Genomic DNA, 24,639 nt, shown 5'->3' with positions numbered 1-24,639 from the left:
AGCTGCCATTAGACTTGTCATGAGCAATACCAGAGAAGAACCATTAATAAATGCAGCCTTTCTTTCAATACACTTTCTGTCCCCGTATTCTCCTCCTCATTCTCATTTTAAGGTGTGGGCGTGTAATTCCACGAGTGCTTGCAAGTAACTTTTTTTTCACTTTACGAGCCGAGACAACAAGCGTTGGTACTGATCCTAAACTTCTCTATCTTCTGCTCTCCTTTTTAAGAGGCTCCTTAAACCCTATCTCTTTGTTTAAGCTGTTGGCCATCTGTCTTAATATCTCCTTGCATGAATCAAGTGTCAAGTTTTGTTTAATAGAGCTCCTGTGAAGGGCCTTGTGATGTTTCACTACAGTAAAGGTGTTACATAAAAGCAAATTGCAGTTTTTGACCTGCTGGCAACTTTTCCACACAAATGCACTTTCCAGCAATAATTGCTAGATAATGATCAGGAACAGGTAACATAGCTGATTTTTTTAAAGAACATTCTGCCCAAAAACAGGTACTGAGGGCAATTATAGTGCTTCATCTTCTGGCCCGGCTGAGATCAACTAACTCTGCACAATCTTCAGAATTACCTGGAAGAACTCAGCAGGTCTGGCAGCATCGGCGGAGAAGAAAAGGGTTGACGTTTCGAGTCCTCATGACCCTTGAAGGGTCATGAAGACTCGAAACGTCAACTCTTTTCTTCTCCGCCGATGCTGCCAGACCTGCTGAGTTTTTCCAGGTAATTCTGTTTTTGTTTTGGATTTCCAGCATCCGCAGTAGTTTTTAGTTTTTATCTCTGCACAATCTTATCAAATCTGTGAGGATCAGTACCACACCATATGATAGTTTCTCAATGAGGAGAACAATCACTAAAACTTGGATTGTCCATATGCTCCCTTTAAAATGTTTTAATTCCTAATATTTTAAAGTCCATTAATCTCATTTGTCCATAGCTTTCCAGCTCGTGGAGCACTGGCACCAGTACTGGGGAAAGTGGTGGCGACGGTCTACACCTGAACTGTGCTGGCACTGTTGCTGTAGTGAGCCATATAACTAGGGAAGTACAGAGGATTTTAAGGGGCAAGGGATCAAATTTGGAAATTTATGGAAAATCAGAGTAGGGACAAGGCAAGAGAGAACGGTATTGATATGGGAAATTATAAACAGATTGTGACAGGAAGGGACAGAGAGTACAAATCCAAGAGTAAACCAGATAAGGCTAGGGAGGTTGCAAAAATAATAAAAGGACAAAACTAAAGGTTCTGTTTCTTAATGTACGTTTCAATAAGGTCGCCTCTCATTCCTCAAGTCGAATGAGTACGGGTCCAACCTACTCAACCTCTCCTCATAAGAAAATCCCCCCATACCCGGGATCAACCTGGTGAACCTTCTCTGGACTGCCTTCAATGTCAATTTATCTTTCCTTAGATAAGGGGACCAAAACTGTTCACAGCATTCTAGGTGTGATCTAACTAGTGCCTTGTATAGTTTTAGCAAGATTTCCCTATTTTTATACTCCATTCCATTTGCCTTCCTGCTTACCTGCTTAACTTGTATGCAAGCTTTTTGTGATTCATGCATGAGGACCCCCAAATCCATCTGTGCTGCAGCTTTCTGCAGGCTTTCTCCATTTAAATAATATTTAGCTCCTCTGTTCTTCCGGCCAAAATGCGTAACCTCATATTTTCCCACATTATATTCCATCTGCCAAGTTTTTGCCCATTCACGTAACCTGTCTATATCCCTCTGCAGACTCCTGTGTCATCCTCACCACTTGCCTTCTCACCTATTTTTGTGTCATCCGCAAACTTGGCAATAGTACATTCACTTCCCTCATTCAAGTCATTAATACACATTGTAGATAATTGTGGCCCTAGCACTGATCCCTGTGGCACTCCTAGTTACAGGTTGCCATCCTGAAAATGCCCCCCTCATCCCAATTCTCTGTCTTCTCTTAGTTAGCCAATCCCCCATTCATGCTAATATACCACCCCCAACCATGGGCTCTTACCTTATTAAGTAGCCTTATGTGCGGTACCTTATCGAACGCCTTTTGGAAATCCATATAGATTACATCTGCTGGTTCCCCTATCCTGCTTATCTCCTCAGAGAATTCTAATAAATTTGTCAGGCATGATTTTCCTTTCATGAAGCCATGCTGACTCTGCTTGATCATATTATGCATTTCTAAATGCTCTGCTATAACATCCTTTACAATAGACTCTAACATTTTCCTAATGACATGATAAGACAACTGGCCTATAGTTACCTTATTTTTGTCTCCTCCCTTTTTGAATAAGGGTGTTACATTGGCCATTCTACAATCCTCTGGGACTTTTCCAGAATCTAAGGATTCTTGGAAGATTACTACCAATGCAACCACTATCTCTGTAGCTACTTCCTTTTAATATCCTAGGATGCAACCCATCAGGTCCAGGGGACTTATCGGCCTTTAGCCCCATTAGTTTCCCTACTACTTTTTCTCTGGTAATAGTCATTGTATTTATTTCCTCCCACCCCACCCGCTTTGCACCCTGATTATTTTGTATTTTTGAATGCTATTGGTGTCTTCTACCATCAAGACTGATGTAAAGTATTTATTCAACTCCTCTGCCATTTCCTGGTTCCACATTATTATTTCCCCAGCCTCATTCTGTAAGGGGCCTATGTTCACTTTGGTCTCTCTCTTCCTTTTTATATATTTAAAGGTGCTCTTTCTGTCCGTTTTTATATTACTTGCTAGTTTACCCTCAAAGTTTATTTTCTCCCTCTGTTTTTTCTTTCAATTTGATACTATAGTCAGCATGGCTTTGTCAAGGGTAGATCATGTCTAACAAATTTGATTGAACTTTTTGAGGAGGTGACTAGTTGTGTAAATGAGGGTAGTGCAGTTGATGTAGCCTACATGGACTTCAGTAAGGCTTTTGACAAGGTCCTGCATGGGCGAATGGTCAAGAAGGTAAGAGCCCATGGGATCCAGGGCAATTTGGCAAACTGGATCCAAAATTGGTTTAGTGGCAGGAGGCAGAGGGGTGATGGTCGGAGGTTGTCTTTGCGGTTGGAAACCTGTGACTAGTGGTATACCGCAGGGATCGATGCTGGGACCCTTGCTGTTTGTAGTCTACATTAACGATTTAGACGTGAATATAGGAGATATGATCAGTAAGTTCGCAGATGACAAAATTGGTGGCGTCGTAAATAGTGAGGATGAAAGCCTTAGATTACAGGACGATATAGATGGGCCGGTAAGATGGGCAGAGGAGTGGCAAATGGGATTTAACCCTGAGAAGTGTGAGGTGATGCATTTTGAGAGGACTAATACTGCAAAGGAATACACAATGAATGATAGGACCCTAGGAAGTACAGAGGATCAAAGGGACCTTGGTGTACATGTCCATAGATCCCTGAAGGTAGCAGCACAGGTAGTTAAGGTGGTTAAGGCATATGGAATATTTGCCTTTATTGGCCAAGGCATAAAATATGGAGCTGTGTGAAACACCCGTTAGGCCACAGCTGGAGTATTGTGTGCAGTTCTGGTTGTCGCACTATAGGAAGGATGTGATTGCACTGGAGAGGGTGCAGAGGAGATTCACCAGGATGTTGCCTGGGCTGGAGTGTTTCAGCTATGAAGAGAGACTGGATAGGCTAAGGTTGTTTTCCTTGGAGCAGAGTAGACTGAGAGGGGACCTGATAGAGGTGTACAAAATGATGAGAGGCAGAGGTAGGGTAGATAGGAAGAAACATTTTCCCTTAGAGGAGGTGTCAATAACCAGGGGGTATAGATTTAAGGTAAGGGCCAGGATGTTTAGAGGGGATTTGAGGAAAGTTTTTTTTCCACCTAGAGGGTGGTTGGAATCTGGAACACTGCCTGAGGGGTTGGCAGAGGCAGGAATCCTCACAACATTTAAGAAGTATTTAGATGAGCACTTGAAATGCCATAGCATACAGGTCTACAGGCCAAGTGCTGAAAAATGGGATTAGAATAGATAGATGACCAGCACGGTCACGATGGGCCGAAGGGCTTGTTTCTGTGTTGTATAACTCTGACACTATGACTATCCTTAACTTCCTTGGTTAACCATGGTTGGTTTATCCCCTTCCTAGAATCCTTCTTCCTCACTAGGATATATCTTTGTTGTGAGTCTTGAACTATTTTCTTAAACGTCTGCTATTGTGGCTCTGTTAATTAATGATGGTGTTAGCACATTAGAGAGGGATGACCTAAGTTCAGGAAACCAGGATGTAGAAGCAGTTTGGGTAGAGATGAGAAATGATGAAGGCAAGAAGTCATATGTGGGAGTGGTGTACAGGCCCCCTAACAGCACCCACATGATAGGACAGAAGATAAAGGAAGAAATAATGGGAGCTTGTCAGCAAGCTATGACAATAATCATGGGGGATTTTAATCTACAAAAAGACTGGAAGAATCAGATGGGCAAAGGTAGCCTAGATGAGTTCATAGAATGTTTTCAGGATCATTTCTTAGGACAGCACATTCTGGAGCCAACCAGAGAGTAGGCTATACTAGACTTCATATTGTGCAATAAAATAGAATTAATTAATGACTAGTGAAACTCTTTCGAGTTATCAACAGTCACAGATTGCAACTCTTTCGAGTACAATCACAGTTCTTGGTTTCCGGGAGTGGGACATGAACCCACAACCCTCTGATTCAAATGCGAGGGTGCTATGAACTGAGCCTAGTGAAGGCGCCCCTTAGTAGCAGCTATCATAATGTGATCAAATCTTACATTCAGTTTGAGGGAAGTGAAGAGTGGGTCTAAGACTATTTTGAATTGCAAAAGGCAAGTATGGCAGTACAGCAAATAATTTGGAAAGCTAATAGAATGTTATCATTTATTGCAAGGGGAATTAAATACAGAAGTAGGGAGGTTATGCTTCAACTATACAGAGCGCTAGTGAGACCACATCTGGAGTACTGTGTACAGTATTGGCCACCTGATTTAAGGAAGGATGTAAATGCGTTGGAAGCAGTTCAGAGAAGGTTTACCAGACTAATAGCTAGAATGGGCAGTTTGTCTTATGAGGAAAGGTTGGACAGGCTAGCCTTGTATCCAGTGGAGTTTAGAAGAGGAAGAGGCAACTTAATTAAAACATAAAAGATCCTGAGGGGTCTTAACAGGGTGGATGTGGAGAAGATATTTCCTCTTGTGGGAGACTCTAGAATGAGGGTCACTGTTTTAAAAATAAGGTTTCGCCCATTTAAAACGGAGATGAGGCAAAATTTTTTCGGAGGGTTGTGAGTCTTTGGAACTCTCTTCCTGAAAAGGCAGTGGAAGTAGAATCTTTGAATATTTTTAAGGCAGAGGTGGATTGATCCTTGGTAAGCAAGGGGGTGATAGGTTATCGTGGGTAGGCAGGATGCAGATTTGAAGTTACTATCATATCAGCCATGATCTTATTAAATGGCAGAGCAGGGCTGAGGGGCCAAATGGCCTACTCCTGCTCCTTGTTCATATGTTTGTATTTTAAATTTAAGTAAGGGCAATTATGAGGGCATGAAAGCAGAGCGTGAACTGGCAAACTAGGTTAAGGGATAAGTCAATAGAGATGCAGTGGCAGACATTTAAGGGGATATTTTGGAACACAATGGAATTTTTCTCCGTGGTTGAAATGTATCTATTCTAAGGGGAGGACCCACCATCCGTGGTCAACTAAAGAAGTTAAAGATAGTATCAGACTTAAGGAAAAAGCATATAATTGCACAAGGATAGGTGGCAGGTCAGAAGATTGAACAGACTATAAAAGCAGCAAAGAATGACTAAAAGATTAATAAGGAAGAAAACAGAGTATGAGAGAAAGCTAGCTAGAAACATAAAAACAGTAAGATTTTCTATAGATTTTTTTTAAAAATGATTAACAGAATGAGTGTTGGTCCTATAGAAAGTGAGTCTGGAGAATTGATAATGGGGGAAAAAAAGGAGTTGGCAGATGAATTGAACAGTGCAAAATACCTGTTCTTCTCTATAGAGAATACAAGTAATACCCCAGAAATAGCTGTAAATCAGGAAATGGAAGGGAGGAACTCAAGAAAATTACAGTCACCAGGGAAGTGATACTGAGCACATTGTTGGAGCTGCGGGCTGACAAATCCCCGGATCCTGATGGGCCTCATCCTTGGGTCCTAAAAGAAGCAGCTAGTGAGAGAGTTGATCCATTGGTTTTAATTTTCCAAAATTCCTTAGATTCTGGGAAAGTTCCATTAGATTGGAAAATAGCAAATGTAATTCCTTTATTCAAAAAGGAGGGAGACAGAAGGCAGGAAACTACAGGCTAGTTAGCTTAACAGCTGCCATAGGGAAAATGTTAAAAGCTATTATTAAAGATGCTATAGTAGAGCACTTGGAAAAATTCAAGGTAATCAGGTTTTGTGAGAGGGAAATCATGTTTAACCAATTTATTGGAGTACTTTGAAGAGGTAGCATGTGCTGTGGATAAAGGGGAACCAGTGGTTGTATTGTCCTTGGATTTCCAGAAGGCATTTGCTGAAGTGTCACATCAAAGGTTATTGTGAAAAATAAAAACACATTGTGGAGGGAATAACAGATTGACATGGATAGAAGATTGGATAGCTAACAGGAAATGAAAAGTAGGCATAAATGGAGCATTTTCTCGTTTCCTCTTGTGGAAGAATCTAGAACTAGGAGTCAGTAAAATAAATAAAAGGGGTCACCCATTTAAGACAGAGATGAGGAGAATTTTTTTCTCAGTGTCGTGAGTCTTTGGAATACTCTTCCACAAAAGGCAGTGAAAGCAGAGCCTTTGAATGTTTTTAAGGCAGAGCTAGGTAGACTCTTGATAAGCAAGGGGGTGAAAGGTTATTGGAGGTAGGTGGGAATGTGGAATTGAGGTTACAATTAGATCAGCCATGATCGTATTGAATTGAATTGCAGAGCAGGCTTGAGGGGCTGAATTGCCTAAACCTGCTCCTAGTTTGTATGTTCATATGTATTAAATCATTTTGCCATCTAAAGGCTGACTGGCATCCCAACTCTGGCAGGGCCATGCCTATGCTGCTGACCTAGTCCAGTTTCCAGGATTTTGGGAAGGCTGAGCCTTCGGAAAATTCTGCCTGCCTCTGAGAAACTCCTCCCCTACCCCCCCTCCCTCACCAAACCAAGGACTAGGGGATGTTTCCACTGCAGGCCTTGACTGCGCAGCTGAAAGAGGGATGAGGGAAGATAGTCGATCATGGGCTGATCAACCGCACGCCCTTGAGGCTTTTAAATTTTTTAAATTCACAGCCCTCCTCACAGCACAGCAACACTGTACATCAAAAGCACGAGACATTTCTACCATTCATCATTGCTCGGTCACAGATGACAGGAAGGGCATTAATAACTTGTTTCCATCCTTTGTGCCTCATTCAGGTTCACAGAAAGCATGTCTCCTATCACTTCCAGTGGGAAGTCTTGATCGAGTAGCAGGGGGCCAGTCAAATGGGTCTCCCTGCCAAATGGAGGCAACTGGCCTTACTTCCAGATTAAAACTGCCCCTCGTCTTGCAAAGAAACAATCCTTCATGGTCCATTTTAATGTTGAAAAATAATATTCACGAGGACGTAGGCAGTTGGAGTTGCATGATTTTAATATTTATTTGGTCTTCATTCCTTTCGTGTAGCACCATATGGACAAATTTCTGTTACATAAAAACCATCAATATGGCTATGGATAAGATTCATATTACTATCTTGTGAGATTGAGATTACTATCTTGTGACATTAACGATGTGTAAGCAAGTTTCTCTCTTTAATCTGTTCTGGAGACCATGTCAGTACAGTGCTGGAGAAAAGCATTTAAATACACTGACTCTCAAAACATTTTTTTTTTAAATTCTAAGCGAGACAGCTTGAATATTTTGATTTCCATGTATAACTGTTAAAGTGCACCACCTAATGAGCTGGCACAGCAAAGAAATGAATGAGAGTTTTTATTTATATTTTTATAATCATTCGGTGCTGTATGAACTGGATGCAAATCTGTTTTCCTGTTATCCAGACTTGGGTTAAGTATTTTGGTCACTTCATATTTGCAGTACTGAAACATCTCTGATTTGTACCTTTCCCTCCTCCATCCCCCACACCTTTAATGGTAATGCCTGGCCTTCCCAACACCAATTCATCATTGATGCCTTAGTATCTGAGGAGTTGAGAATTTTGCCACCATTTGCGACAACTCTCATGCTGAAGCAGTCATGTCCAAATACAGCAAGACATGGACAATACCCAGGCTTGGACTGACAAGTGGCAAGTAGCATTCACGCCACCTAAGTGCCAGACAATGACCATCTCCAACAAGAGAAAGTCTAACCATCACCCCTTGACATTGGAAAAACTCAGCAGGTTTGACAGCATCGGCGGAGAAGAACAAAGTTGACGTTTCGAGTCCTCATGACCCTTCAACAGAACCAGTTCTGTTGAAGGGTCATGAGGACTCGAAACATCAACTTTGTTCTTCTCCGCCGATGCTGCCAGACCTGCTGAGTTTTTCCAGGTATTTCTGTTTTTGTTTTGGATTTCCAGCATCTGCAGTTTTTTGTTTTTACCCCTTGACATTCACTGGCATTACCATCGCTGAATCCCCCATTATCAACATCCTGGGGGTTACCATTGACCAGAAAATTAAGTAGAAACCATAGAAAATAGGAGCAGAAATGGGCCATTCGGCCCTTGGAGCCTGCCCCGCAATTCATTATGATCATGGCTGATCACCAACTCAATAACCTGCTCCCACTTTCTCTCCATACCCTTTGATCCCTTCCGCCCAAGAGCTATATCTAACTCCTTGAAAACATAGTGTTTTGGCCTCAACTACTTTCTGTGGTAGCGAATTCCACAGGCTCACCACTCTCTGGGTGAAGAAATTTCTCCTCATCTCAGTCCTAAATGGTCTACCCCGTATCCTCAGACTGTGACCCTTAGTTCTGGACTCCCCCACCGTCGGGAACATCCTTCCTGCATCTACCCTGTCTAGTCCTGTCAGAATTTTATAGGTTTCTATGAGATCCCCCCCTCATTCTTCTGAACTCCAGCGAATATAATCCTAATCGACTCAATCTGTCCTCGTATGTCAGTCCCGCCATCCCAGAAATCAGTCTGGTAAACCTTCGCTGCACTCCTTCTATAGCAAGAACATCCTTCCTCAGATAAGGAGACCAAAACTGCACACAATATTCCAAGTGTGGTCTCACCAAGGCCCTGTATAATTGCAGCAAGACATCCCTGCTCCTGTACTCGAATCCTCTCGCTATGAAGGCCAGCATACCATTTGCCTTCTTTATTGCCTGCTGCACCTGCATGCTTACCATCAGCGACTGGTATGCGAGGACACCCAGGTCTCGTTGCACATTCCCCTCTCTCAATTTATAGCCATTCAGATAATAATCTGCCTTCCTGTTTTTGTTACCAAAGTGGATAACCTCACATTTATCCACATTATATTGCATCTGTCATGCATTTTCCCACTCACTCAGCATGTCCAAATCACCCTGAAGCATCTCTGCATCCTCCTCACAGCTGACACTCCAACCCAGCTTTGTGTCATCTGCAAATTTGGAGATATTACATTTAGCTCCCTCATCTAAATCATTAATATATATTGTGAATAGCTGGGGTCCTAGCACCGATCCCTGTGGTACCCCACTAGTCACTGCCTGCCATTCGGAAAAAGACCCGTTTATTCCTACTCTGTTTCCTGCTTGCCAACCAGTTTTCTATCCATCTCAATACACTATCCCCAATCCCATGCGCTTTAATTTTACACGCTAATCTCTTATGTGGGACTTTGTCAAAAGCCTTCTGAAAGTCCAAATAAAGCACTTCCACTGGCTCCCCCTCATCAACTCTACTAGTTACATTCTTGAAAAATTCCAGTAGATTTGTCAAGCATGATTTCCCTTTTGTAAATCCATACTGACTCTGTCCGATTCTGCCACTGTTTTCCAAATGCTCAGCTACTAAATCTTTCATAATGGATTCTAGAATTTTCCCCACTACCGACGTCAGGCTGACTGGTCTATAATTACCTGTTTTCTCTCTACCTCCCTTTTTAAATAGTGGGGTTACATTAGCTACTCTCTAATCTGTAGGGACTGTTCCAGAGTCTATAGAATCTCAAAAGATGACCACCAATGCATCCACTATTTCTCGGGCCACTTACTTAAGTACTCTGAGATGTAGATTATCAGGCCCTGGCGATTTATCGGCCTTCAATCCCATCAAGTAGACTCGCCATATAAATACTGTGGTTACAAGAGCAGGCCAGAGGCTAGGAATCCTGCGACAAGTCGCTTACCTCCTGACTCCCCAAATCTGGCACAAGTCAGGAGTGTGAGGGAATACTCTACACTTGCCTGGATGAGTGCAGCTTCCACAACACTCAAGAAGCTTGACACCGTCCAGGACAAAGCCTGCTTGATTGGCACCCTGCCCACAAACATTCACTCCCTCCACCACTGACACACACTGGCAGAATTGTGTACCATTTACAAGATACACTGCAGGAACTCACCAAGTCTCCTTAGACAATACCTTTCAGACTCACGACTGCTACCATCTGAAAGGTCAAGGATAGCAGACACCGTCACCTCCAAGCCACTCACCATCCTGACTTGGAAATATATCGCCATTCCTGCACTGTTGCTGGGTCAAAATCCTGGAACTCCCTCCCTAAAAGCATTGTGGGTGTATCTACACCACATGGACTGCAGTGGTTCAAAAAGACAGCTCACCACCAGCTTCTCGAGGGCAATTAGGGATGAGCAATAAATGCTAGCCTAACCAATGATACCTGCATCCCACAAATGAATTTTTTAAAAAAGGCATAATTTATTTTAACCTTAACTTGAGTACTTGTATATTATTCTACAAGATCCCTATGGATTGTATACAGATATTTTCATCAATGTTTTAGTGAGTTAAAGTAATGGGATTCTGTTTTAGAATGTCCTCAGTAAGAGTAACAGTATTCAAACAGTCTGACATGCGTTCAGTACCATTCTAATCATTCCAAATTTGTATCTATTTTAAGGTGGATTTCAGAATTCTATCATCCAGTGGAGTAATGCATGCTTCATAAGATTTTCATATTAATAATGAATAATTTGTGTTTGAACATTTGTGTCCAGCTCAGTGATTGTGTTATGCAGAGAATTGAGTTTTTTTTCCCCTTCTCTTTCCCCAAATCCAGAAGACACTGAACTCATGTTGGACTTTTGCTCTGTGGGCACTGATTAGAACATAAGCATAAGAGATAGGAGAGCCCCTTAATAATTGTATGTGGCTCAATTAGATTGTTTCTCATTCTTCTAAGTTGCAGGCCTGGTCTGCTTAATTTCCTAACATTTCTTAAGTGGTCATTATTCCCATATGTATGAGTATTAACAGTAAATACTAGATCATCACTTGGTCAGAGAGGCACGACAGTCAAGTCTACTGCAGCCCTCATCCACAGTTGCACGCTTACAGCAGGGAGTTTCCCTTTGCTTGTAGCTCTGTCCCAGCTGAGATCAGCTAACTTTGATCAAGCTGGACCTGTTTTTTTTCTCAGTTACTTTAACAAGTGTAAGCTTGTTAAACCACCAAAGAAGCGTGACATAATCCGAAATCAAAATAAGCTGACTTAGCCCTTCTTTCCTGACTTGGGAGGTTTCAGTGAATAAGAACCGGGCACCTTTTATATGGAAATACCTGAATAGGTTTAAGTAATGTAGTAGAGCACCAGTGTGTAAAACCACATACACTGACAGTCTTGATGAAGCATTGAAGGAACCCACAGTTTTTCCAGCCTGCTTCCAAATGGCATGCACATTTGAGTTTCTTCCAGAGGATAAGTTTCACTGTCCTTACTGTCCCTGTCTAGGGAAGAAAAACTAGCTTGGGTCATTTTCATTTTGCCTTCCACTAATTAGTTGTATTAACAATGAGGCGAGTTTCAGTCTGGCTAGCCAGTGTTAAAAGCTCACTGAATGAGAATCATAGGGTGTGAGCCCCATGTCCGTAGCACTTCACATTAGAACACCAACATCCTTTTACTCGGTTATAGCTTTATAAATAATCTCACCCTTAACCTAATTTGAAGCCTGGCATTTCTTTGTGCAGTGAAGCTGACGTGCTTTGTTTTCTCTCCTCAGAGCTTTATTTACAAGAAACATTTAAGCCTTTAGTGAACATAACACCAGATGCAAGGTAGGTAAACCGCATTGCATAGTTTTTAGCTTTAATATGGTTGGTTTGTTTATCTTTATCCACAAAGCTTTTAAGTCTGTTGTGTGGTACAAGTGGAAGAGTTGGTGGAGTGGCTGCTGCTGGTCCCTGAAGACCAAATATAGCAAGAAAATAGACCAGGGATTGCAGAAGGGCAGAATAAATATTGTTAGTGGCTGATGGAGGGGACAAGCTAAACACCATAATGTGATGTTACTTTAACTTTCTGGTTAGTGATAGTTGAAATACTTCAGCCAAGACAAGCTAGCTAAGTGGAATTTTCCAGTTTAGCTGGCTGTTGTTTTCAAGGGAATCTGAAGGGTTGAGTTTTGCAAATTTTTTATAGAAAGGATTTTGCTGGAGGGAGGGAGCCAAACTTGACAAATATAAGAAAATTTAAACATTTAGACTGATATTAATATCTTTAACTCTTTCACAGTACATGATGCTTTATAACCAGTCTCACTTGGAGATTATGTCCCACCTTAACTCTGATGATGAAGATTATGAGGGGCATGGAACAAGGTGGATAGGGAGCAACTGTTTCCCTTTGTTGAAGGGTCAGTCACAAGAGGGCATAAGTTCAAGTGAGGGGCAGGAGGTTTAGGAGGGATGTGAGGAAAAACCTTTTTACCCAGAGGGTGGTGATGGTCTGGAATGCACTGCCTGGGAGGGTGGTGGAGGCGGGTTGCCTCACATACTTTAAAAAGTACCTGGATGAGCACTTGGCATGTCATAACATTCAAGGCTATGGGCCAAGTGCTGGTAAATGGGATTAGGTAGGTAGGTCAGGTGTTTCTCACGTGTCGGTGCAGACTCGATGGACCGAAGGGCCTCTTCTGCACTATGTAGTTCTGTGATTAATTGGTTTTATCTCCAGTTAGTTTGGAAGGGAACAAATCATTTATTTCAAATACAAGCATATGATGTGATTTCCTTCAGGTGTTTGACTGCTTAATGAATTTGGGACAGCTATTTCAATAATTTTTTCCCTTCGCTTACTGTTTGCGGGTGTACGTTTTAGTTTGCACTTCTCAATCATTGAATTTGATTGGAATCTTTTATTGCCAACCCGCAACTTCTGAAGAGAATGTGATAAGCTGAACAACTTCCTTAGTGAGGAAAGGATTAAATTTTCAAAAGCTATGAATAAAAAGTAAATCTAGTCATGGGTTTATCAGTAAGAGTTGCAAACCACTTACTTCCTACTGCATGTATGGTGTAATGGGTAACTACCGTAAATTTAGAGACTTGAAGGGGAAAATTGGAAGGGCTATGGGGAAAGAGCAAGGGAGTGAAAGTAATTGGATAGCTCTTTCAAAGAACCAGCACAAGTGTGATGTGCCGAATGGCTGCCTTCTCTGCTGTATCGTTTTATGATCCAAAAAGGGTAAAAAGACCCAAACAGAATGAATATTTGCCCTTTTATTGCTTTGGTTTGTACCGTATTATATATTTTACCTCCTATGCAGTATAGTGCAGTCTTCCATATAGTACCTATAAGAGAATCTGTACTTAAGGCTATTTTTATGAACTGGCTACCAATGCAACAGCCCCACTTTATAGTCCCAGGGACTAAACAGGATTTAGCCTGCATGCTTGTCATCTCTGTACTCCTAAATTACACCTCTGACCAGTGAACTCCATAGATGATCCTCATCTGGCAGTTCTAAAAGTGGGAGGTTCCAGGATCTGCCAGCAGTCAGTGATGGCTGATTCTGATCAGAAGTCAGGCAGTAGGCATGACACGGTTTTGTTGTACTTTCATGATGACTGGCGTGGCAACCAAACTGAAATTGGGGGGTTTGTATTTTAGTCATGTGGAGGGAGGGAGAGATGGGGTACCAAAGAATTGGAGAGCCCAGAATTGTCATAGGAGCAGAGCCAAAGCCAGAGTTACTGTTCTGAAGTGAGAATCTCACAAGCCAGTTATTATTGTGAGGATCAAGTGGCAGAGGGTTTTTCAGTGCTCATCTTTCATGGCAAGGTCAGGCAGATACCAGAAGCTAATCCAATGCACTAGCGGGTCATCAGCCACCCTGTGAAATGCTGCCAATTCAGCTGGCTCTTCAGGTGTGTAGAATTGATGAAGTGTTAAGTGGTTTGTTAGTCTGTTTAGATTTGAGGATAAACAGACTAGCCCAATGGCAAAATATTCTGGAACTTTATACAATGCAGAAGTAGGAGATGATGGGTGGCAGTACTTTTCTTTCTGGTCAGCATGGCCTTGTTTGGATGTTGGCTCAAAGTCATAATTGTGTTGTGCATGGAAGGTGAAGACAACCCAAAACGCAAATACTTCACAGACTCAATGAATGAGGCTAGAGAGGAGGTGTTTCATAGTAATGTGGCTAACATTGGAAACTCAGCATGTTAGACTATTACTGGCACCAACTTGAGTCGAATCATTCCATGGCATTGAACCTTGCTGCCCCCATTTGACAAATATCGATAATCATATTTATTTTCTGCTATTATATTATTATAATTTTTAATTTATTCATGAGATGTGGGCATCGCTGGCTAGGCCAGCATTTATTGCCCATCCCTAATTGCCCTTGAGAAGGTGATGGTGAGCTGCCTTCTTAAACCACTGCAGTCCCTGTGGTGTAGATACACCCACAGTACTGTTAGGGAGGGAGTTCCAGGATTTTGACCCAGCGACAGTGAAGGAATGGCGATATATTTCCAAGTCAGGATGGTGAGTGGCTTGGAGGGGAGCTTCCAGGTGGTGGAGCTCCCATGTGTCTGCTGCCCTTGTCCTTCTAGATGGTAGTGGTCATGGGTTTGGAATGTGCTAAGGAGGCTTGGTGAGCTCCTGCAGTGCATCTTGTAGATGGTACACACTGCTGCCACTGTGCAATGGTGGTAGAGGGAGTGAATGTTTAGTGGATGGGGTGCACATCAAACGGGCTGCTTTGCCTTGGATGGTGTCATGCTTTTTGAGTGTTGTTGGAGCTGCACTCATCCAAGCAAGTAGTATTCCATTACACTCCTGACTTGTACCTTGTAGAAGGTGGGTAGGCTTTGGGGAATTAGAAGGATAGTTACTCGCCATATGATTCCAAGCCCTGACCTGCTTTTGTAGCCACAGGATTTATATGGCTAGTCCAGTTCAGTTTCTGGCCAATGGTAACCCCCCAGGATGTTGATAGTGGGGGATTCAGCGATGGTTATATTCTCTCTCGTTGGAGATGGTCTTTGCCTGACACTTGTGTGGCGTGAATGTTACTTGCCACTTGTCAGCCCAGGCCTGGATATTGTCCAGGTCTTGCTGTATTTGGACATGGACTGCTTCAGTATCAGGAATCATGAATGGGAACATTGTGCTATCATCAGCGAAGATCCCCGCTTCTGACCTTATGATGGAAGCAAGTTCATTGATGAAGTAACTGAAGATGGTTGGGCCTAGAACACTACTGAGGAGCTCCTGCAGTGATATCCTGGAACTGAGATGATTGACCTCCAACAACCACAATCATCATCTTTTGTGCCAGGTATGACTCCAACCAGCTGCAACCAACCGAGTTTAATTTGCCCTGCCTTTTGTACAGGACATACCTGGGCAATGTTCCACATTGCCGGGTAGATGCCAGTGTTATAGCTGTACTGGAACAACTTGGCTAGGGGCACAACAAGTTCTGGAGCACAAATCTTCAGTGCTATTTCGGAATATTGTCAAGGCCATAGCCTTTGCAGTATCCAGTGTATTCAGCCATTTCTCGATATCATATGGAGTCAATCAAATTGGCTGAAGACTGGCATGTGATGCTGGGGACCTCTGAAGGAGGGCACTTTGCAAGAATGCTGATATGGGGAAAACAACAATTTATGCTGTATGAGAAGAGATTGCTCGTAGAGTATAAATCTTTGTTTTTCACTTATATTGGTATTCAAGTGTCCTGATGAGTGTAAGAGAAAGAGGATCGACATGTCTCTTTTTTCAGCAATACTCAAATCATGAAACTATCAGATTGTTGTTAAAAATCTATCTGGTTCATGAATGTACTTCAGGAAATCTGCCGCCCTTGCCTGGACTAGACTACATGTAGCTCCTGATCCAGGGTAAAGTTTTTGTCTCTTAACTAGCATCTGAAGTGGCCTAACAGTCCACTCAGTTGTATCAAACCACTGCAGGAAAGTCAAGATTGCATAACATCACTGGGGGTGTACCTACATGACGTAGATTGCAGCAATTCAAGAGGTTGACGCTGAGACAGCAAGTGAAAATTCTGGGCTGTCAGTATTCAGTTTTCTGCAGTGTTTGCTAAAGTCAAATGCTGCTTGCATTTGATTTGAATAGTAATGTACTGTAATCTTCAGGATTGACCAACTCCTTAGAATAAGGCAGACTTCCAGGATAAATCTTCTGTATGGGTATTTTGGGTGGGGGGAAAAGTCTCATTTATTGGTCATTTATGTGTCTCAGAACTGGTTTCAGGAAAGTAATCCTTTACTGGTCTCACGGTGTCACTCTTCCCCCTTCATGCTTGCATGGGTTCATCCAAAGGTGATAAATCTAGTGGTAATGCCCAAGAGATGGATTTTTAAATAAAAACCGCTTCCTCTGGTGTCAGAATAGAGGAAAAATTGTCAAGTTTCAGAGAAACAAACTATCACATCCCAAAACGCTTCACGGCCAATGAACTACTTTTCTCGTCACTGTTTTAGCAGGATCAGAATCCTGGAACACCCTTCCCAGCAGCACTGTGTGGGTGTGCCAAAACCTAATGATCGACCGCAATTCAAGAAGGCAGCTCACCACCAACTTCATGAGGGCAGTTAGGGATGGGTAACAATGATTACCCATTGGCCTTGCCAGCGGCACCCACATCCCATGAAAAGAGTTTTTTAAAAAGGGAGCCATTTGCATACAGCAAGTTCCCACAAAATATCAGTGTTGTAATGCCCAGGTGATCTGTTTTAATGATATTGATCGATGGATAAATGTTGGCCAGGACACTCAGACGAATTTCCCTGCCCCTCTTCAAAATAGTGCCATGGAATCTTTTATATCTGCTTCATAGGACAGGCAGATTCTCAGTTTAATGACACCTTCAATAATGCAGAGCTCCCTTAGTACAGTGGAGCCTTAGTATAGATTTTATGCTCTGGTGCCTGGGATGGTGCTCCTGACTGAGGCGAGAATGCTAGCCATTGAGACATAGCTCGCACTTGTCCAGTAAATTCTTTGACTGCCAACACTTGAACTTGTTTTGTTCTTTCAGCCTCTTTGATGCAGTGTATTCGCTCATAAAGAATAAGATTCACCGGTTGCCAGTGATCGACCCCATCAGTGGAAATGCACTTTATATCCTCACTCACAAGCGGATCCTAAAGTTCCTGCAGCTTTTTGTAAGTATTATCTCGTGCAGGTCAGACCAGATGTTGCTGTGGGTCAGTGAGCTTTATCCCTGTTTAAATACTTGTGCAGGTTTTTTTCCCCAATGTATGTATACGTTTGACCACGATAAAGTATGCTTTGCTGGGAAGCAAATAAAGTATTATCTTCAGCCTAAATATAAAACATTGTGCCATTAATATTCCCCCGATAACCTAACGTTTGGGTACCCAAACTCTTGCCTTTGATGCCACAATCCTGGCAAACCTCAAATTTGATCTTGTGATTGATGTTCCCTCTAAGCTACACACATGTTCCCAGAAGGTACTGCTCAGGTGGTCACAAGTTATCCTTTTTAAATTATTTTGCACATTGAAATGAACAGACTGTGCACAACAAAAATAATTAAAGAGAGCATGACTTGTGATACTCAGCCATACAGATCAGAACATCCCAAGTTTTATCCCTGGTCTGTTCTGAGCCGGTTGATCTTGGTCACAACAGCAGTTGAAGTGCCAGTGGTGCAGGGAGGGGGCTGATCCTGCAAGGGTTGTTTCTCTGTAATGTTCACTGATACCTGTTGGAAAGTCTGCACAGGCAGGTGTTGTGTGATAGCATGATTGATCTAAGATGTGATGTCCCACCCTGTGTTCCGTTGTCAACCATTGCTAACTGTCTGGACTTGCACATGGGAAGTGTTCAACTATTAAGGTACTGAAGGGCTGCCAGTATTTGATTTCAAAACACAGTAAGAAACCCTTCCTTCAGAACAGGAAAAGGGAATACTGGGTGAAAAAGCAGGGTATGTTGTGTCAGTTTTTTCCACCCTGTCCTATTTTTCTTGAACTGTTTTGTATCTAGACTCGAATCTTAGGCTTCTGTGCTCATAACACTGATATTAATAGTTGTTACAGACTAGTTTGAGGTTCTGACTGAACATGTAACGCACCAATGTGTCACTGTACTTGAGTGCCTGTGATTCCTATTAGGAAGCAGTTGACACGCTTGTGTGGCAACCCTTAAAAAAAAAATCCCTTAGTGGTATTGCTGTATTGCTTCAGGTGCTAATTTTAACATAAAGGCACTAACCCAAAGCACAGCACTGTCACATTGTTGCTGATTTATCCGTGTTCCAAACTACTGCTTATAAACCTGCTGCTTCATGACAACTACTGCAGTTAGTTTCATCATATTTTAAAGAATTTAACCAGGTTGAGTATATTAAGTTTCTATGGATATCTGATTTTCGGGTGGGATTGTTTCCATTTAATTTGTCCCTACTTAGTGAAGCGTACTGGCTGATGAAATATCACCTGGAATCTAGTTATTTAGATGGCCAAACACTGGTTTGTTTGATGGGCACTCCAGTTTAAAGAGTGGAGTTAGGCAGGGATATCTTCTGTCACCCAAACTGCTTAATGCTGTAGGAAAGAACATAATGAGGATGGTGCAGGAAGAGTTACCAGAGATGTGGCTGTACCATAGGAGGTTGTAGCTCGTGGAATCTCAGGTATGCAAACAACTTCGCACTCAGAACAAAGGAAGAGCTGAAAACAGTGGCAGCCTGGTCAACGGTGAGCCTTTTGGACTGAACACAAAAGAGGCAAAGACAAACTCTAAATGGCAATGGAAAAGTCAAGTTTCGAAGCACCAAGATTGAGGCAGTGGGCAAACTGAATTACCTTGGCTTGATGATGAACAGCAAAGTTACATCCAAGAATGAAATCCAGTTTAGATTATCTATGGCTAGAGGCGTGACCAGTGACTTGAGCAGCGTTTGAAAGTCCAAAAGCATCAGCTTTAAGCTGAAAAATCATCTAGTACAGTCGTTGATGTGGAGTGTTGCACTTTGTGGATGGGAGAGTTGGATTCTGAAGAGGTTGAGAGGAAGATAACAGCTTTTGAAATGTGGGTATGACGGAGGATGCTCAGAATCAGCTGAATGGACAGAAAGACAAATGACTGGGTTAGATCAAGGGTAGAAGATCAGGAATCAAAAAGGTTGTTAAGTACAGTTAAAGAGAGAAAGATAGGAAAGTACGGACATTGGAAGCACAGACCCAACAGCCTTGTCCTGGCAAATTGAGTTGTGGACAGAGGGAGACCAGAAAGCCAGAGAAGAAGCAAGACAATGCCAACGGCCCCACTAAGGCTATGGTGGAAACAAATGAATGAAGACCAGAATTGACCTCTGTTCAAAGTAACCAGCTGGTTAAGGCAGGTTAAATGATTGCAGTGAAGTGACTTGAACTTGGATATTCTTGAAATCATCAGAAACCCCTATGCTGTTGGGTCAAAATCTTGCAAACCCCAAACTCCGTCATGGGAGCATTGCCACCACAAGAACGACAGCAGCTGGAAGAGAAGGCTCACCATTTTCTCAGGGCAACTAGGGTTAAGTAGTAAATGTGACATTTGCACTGTTGCTCTCAATTCAAGAAAAAATAATTATTTTATTTTTTGTTACATTCTGTTCATTCGGCCTGTAATTTCCCGTCTTTTGCCTCACTCCCTTCTTAAACAGGGGGGTTACATTAGCGATCTTCCAGTCCTCTGGGACCCTCCCTGACTCCAGTGATTCCTGAAAGATCACCACTAATGCCTCCACTATCTCTTTAGCTATCTCCTTCAGAACTCTGGGGTATAATCCATCTGGTCCAGGTGATTTATCCAGCTTCAGACCTTTCAGTTTTCCTAGCACCTCCTCCTTGGTAATGGCCACCATACTCACCTCTGCCCCCCTGACTCTCTTGAACTTTGGGGATGTCACTCGTGTCTTCCACTGTGAAGACTGACGCAAAGTACCTATTCAGTTCCTCCGCCATTTCTTTGTTCCCCACTACTACTTCTCCAACGTCATTTTCCAGCAGCCCAATGTCCACTTTTGCCTCTCTCTTACCCTTTATATATCTAAAAAAACTCTTGCAATCATCTTTTATATTACTGGCTAGTTTACCCTCATATTTAATCTTCTCCCTCATTTCTCTTTTTGGCCTAGCAAGCCACTCAATTCAAGGCCAATTAGGGATGGACAATAAATACTGGCCTAGCCAGTGATGTCCCCATCCCATGAACGAATAAAAGGAAGTGGCGATAAAAATTATTACAGCTCTAATTGGCAAATGATCAATATAATTGTTAGCTAGCTATGATTCCAGAGGTACAAAATGTTGTGTTACCCCACTACATAGCCCCTTTTCCCTCTTGTATAAAATCATGCCCTCTCCTGACTCTCTCCATTACTCGAGGAAACTCAAATCACCATTTAGGGTAGCGCCAACCCCTACTAAACCCCTGCTTTCTGAAACTCGGGTTGCATTCAGTGTGACAGCATACAGAATGCCTTCACATTCCCTATTTGCTTAAAGCAGAAATTACCCGCTATAGAATTCAATGGCTGCTAAGAAACTCCTATCATTGCAAGAGGTTAAGATTGAGCGACACAAGAGGAAACACCAAGGGCAGCCAAGCTTGATTTAAAATCAAAAATGATTTTGCCGCTTTCTAGCTAAGTATAATGTGATTTGGAGTAAGACAGGGCAATGCCTATATGAAGCAACAGCAGAGGGATCTCCCAGAGCAACTTTGGAAGCTGTGAAGGAGAGCTCTTATCAGCAAACTACTGAGTTGAGGTTACTGAAAAGGGACAGTGTTGGCGGGACTCATTTGGCAATGCATTCAAGGAGTCTCTTTTGCGAATGTTGTCCAGAGCTGTTTGACAGCAGGCACCAATTTGTAAGTACCTGACCTGGCTCTCCAGATGAGTAGGCATTCGTACCAGTAAGCAGAGCCCAGGGCATACCTATGATGCCTATCCAGTCAGCAGCTCTATACTGGATCTCCTGATCCTTCTCCTCTTCTACTTGGAAGTAGAAAATTGGCAGTTATACAGGGCATTGGTGAGACCACATCTCGAATACTGCGTGCAGCTATGGCCTCCTTATTTAAGGAAGGATGTAAATGCATTGGAAGTAGTTCAGAAGAGGTTTACCAGATTGATACCTGGAATGAGCGGGTTGCCTTATGAGGACAGTGAGGGGTGACTTGATTGAAGCACATAAGATCCTGAACAGCCTCGACTAAGTGGACATCGAAAGGAAGTTTCCTCTTGTAGATGGTCCAGAACTAGGGGGCACTGTTTTAAAATTAGGGGTCGACCTTTTAGGACAGAGATGAGAAGAAATTTTTTCTGAGGGTTGTGCAACTTTGGAACTCTCTGCTTCAGGTGGAGGTGGGGTCATTGAATATTTTTAGGGTGGAGGTAGTTGAATCTTGTTAGGCAAGGGAATCAAAGGTTATTGGGGGTAGATGGGAATGTGGAATTTGAAACACAAATGGATCAGCCATGATCTTGTTGACTGGTGAAGCATGCTCGAAGGGTCAAATGGCCCACTTCTGCTCTTTCATAAGTTGGTATGTAACAGGTCGGAGGCTCAGAATCCTGTGGTGAATAACTCACCGCCTGACTCCCCAAAGCCTGTTGACAAGTCAGGAGTGTGATGGTATGCTCTCCACTGGCCTGGATGAGTGCAGCTCCAACAACAGTCAAGAAGTTTGACACCATCCAGGACAAAGCAGCCCATTTGATTGGTAGCCCATCCACAAACATTCACAGCCTCCACCACCGACGCACAGTGGCAGCAGTGTGTACCATCTACAAGATGCACTGCAGCACCTTTCAAACCCATGACCACCACCATCTAGAATGACAAGGGCAGCAGACAAATGGAACACCACCACCTGGAAGTTTCCCTCCAAGCCACTCACCATCATGACATGGAAATATATCACTGTTCCTTCACAGTCGTTGGGTCAAAATCTTGGAACTCTCTCCCTAACAGCACTGTGTGTGTACCTCCACCATTTGGACTGCAGCTGTTCAAAAAGTAGCTCACCGCCACCACCTCGAGGGCAATTAGGGATGGCCAAGCCAGCAACACCCACATCCCATGAATGAATGAAAAAATAGCAGGCCAAGGTCTGAAGGAGACCCCATCAGTTCCCAATACTCATTTTTAAAAAAACAAGATGTAGAAATAATTTGATTTTAAAAAATACTTACACACATTTTTAACATTTAAAAGAAACCATTAAAACTTTTTTAAAATATTGAAACAAGGCCGTAAAATCTTTTAAGCTATGACATTTAAGAACTTCCTTTAAGAAGGTTCCAGATCCTGACTAGCCTTAGACAATGGAGCAATCTTAATCGGCCCTACAGAGGCTATATGCCCTCGGGCATTCCTTCCTGCCAGTGGCCCTTAGGAACGGGAAAGGGAACATTTCCCACCTACACTCATTTACTGTAATTGCGAGAGTGCACTAGCTAAAGATGTCTGCCTAAGCAAGGTTGGAGGAATTTTTTTGCGACAAGGTATCTGGTGCTGGGTGTCACTCCTGGATGTTCCTAAGTTGTTGCCCTAGGTTTGCCCAAAAAGCTGGTTACTGCAGAGGAAAATTCATACCTATGTTTCTGTGCATTCTTGATTTTCAACAAAAGGTGAGGGGGGTGATGGCGTAGTGATGTTGCCATTGGGCTAGTAATCCCGACACCCAAGGCAATGCTTTGGGGACGGAATCCCACCGGGGCAGATGGTGGAATTTTAATCCAATAAAAATCTGGATTAAAAGTCTAATGATGACCATGAAACCATTGTCAAGTGTCGGAAAAACCCATCTGGTTCAGTAATGTCCCTGAGGGAAGGAAATCTGTCCTTCCCTGGCATGGCCTACATGTCACTCCAGATCCATAGCAATGTGATTGACTCTTAAAAGCTCTCTGAAATGACCTAGCAAGACACAAGTATCAACTGCTAAAGAAAAAAGTAAATAAGAAATTAAACCTAATGGACAGTCTGGCATCTACCAAGGCACCGGATATGACAACAGCAAACTCAGCCCTGTCAACCCTGCGAAGTTCTCCTTAGTAACATCTGGGGGCTTGTGCCAAACCGGGAGAGCTGTCTCTCGGACTAGTCAAGTAACAGTCTGACATAGTCATACTCTCAGAATCATACCTTACAGATAATATCCAAGATACCACTATCACCATCCCTGGGTATGTCCTGTCCCACCGGCAGGCAGACCCAGCAGAGGTGACAGTACAGTGGTACACAGTGGGGATGGAATTGCCCTTGGAGTCCTCAACATCGACTTCGGACCCCATGAAGTCAAATGGCATCAGGTCAAACATGGTCAAGAAAACCTCCTAAATACCATGTACCACACCCCCACCCCACTCAGCTGATGAATCAGTGCTCCTCCATGTTGAACACCACTTGGAGGAAGTACTGAGGGTGCCAAGGGTGCAGAATGCACTCTGGGTGGGAGAACATCAATGTACATCACCAAGAGTGGCTCAGTAGCACCAGTACAGACCAAGCTACCCGAATCCTAAAGGACATAGCTGCAAGATTGGGCCTTCGGCAGGTGGTGAGGGAACCGCAAGAGGGAAAAACATACTTGACCTCCTCCTCACCAGCCTGCCTGCTGCAGATGCTTCTGTCCATAACAGTATCGGTAGGAGTAACCACCGCACAGTCCTTGAGGAGACGAAGTCCCACCTTCACATTGAGGATATCCTCATGTTGTGTGGCACTACCACTGTGCTAAATGAGATAGATTTCAAACAGATCTAGCAACTCAAGACTGGGCATGCATGAGGTGCTGTGAGCCATCAGTAGCAGCAGAATTATACTCGACCACTATTTTTAACCTCATGTCCCGGCATATCCCCTACTCTACCATTACCACCAAGCCAAGGGATCAACCCTGGTTCAATAAAGAGTGCAGGAGGGCATGCCAGGAGGAGCACCAGGCATACCTAAAAATGAGGTGTCAACATGGTGAAGCTATAACACAGGACTACTTGTGTGCTAAACAGCACAAGTAGCAAGTGATAGACAGAGCTAAGCAATTCGACAACCAACAGATAAGATCTAAGCTCTGTAGTCCTGCCACATCCAGTTGTGAAAGGTGGTGGGCATTTAAATAATTGGAGGAGGACACTCCACAAATACCCCCATCCTCAATGATGGGGGAGCCCAGCACATCAGTGCAAAAGATAAGGCTGAAGCATTTGCAAC

At 43.0% G+C, this 24,639-nt stretch overlaps 1 protein-coding gene across 6 annotated transcripts in view; it reads left to right on the top strand.

Annotated features, from left to right (window-relative positions):
- Positions 1-24,639, top strand: part of LOC144676534 (5'-AMP-activated protein kinase subunit gamma-2-like) — a 462,890-nt gene that overhangs the window by 418,901 nt on the left and 19,350 nt on the right. For all 6 annotated transcript variants that reach the window (XM_078536951.1, XM_078536934.1, XM_078536942.1 and 3 more), the window contains 2 exons: positions 12,141-12,195; positions 17,442-17,568. In XM_078536951.1, coding sequence (XP_078393077.1) covers positions 12,141-12,195; positions 17,442-17,568 — 182 coding nt within the window. The remainder of the gene's footprint in view (positions 1-12,140; positions 12,196-17,441; positions 17,569-24,639) is intronic.

Source organism: Cetorhinus maximus, chromosome 3 (assembly GCF_964194155.1).
Source record: "Cetorhinus maximus chromosome 3, sCetMax3.hap1.1, whole genome shotgun sequence".
In the NCBI taxonomy this organism is placed as follows: domain Eukaryota; kingdom Metazoa; phylum Chordata; class Chondrichthyes; order Lamniformes; family Cetorhinidae; genus Cetorhinus; species Cetorhinus maximus.
Note: the sequence above shows the minus strand (reverse complement) of the source record. Positions and strands in the feature narration are given on the sequence as shown.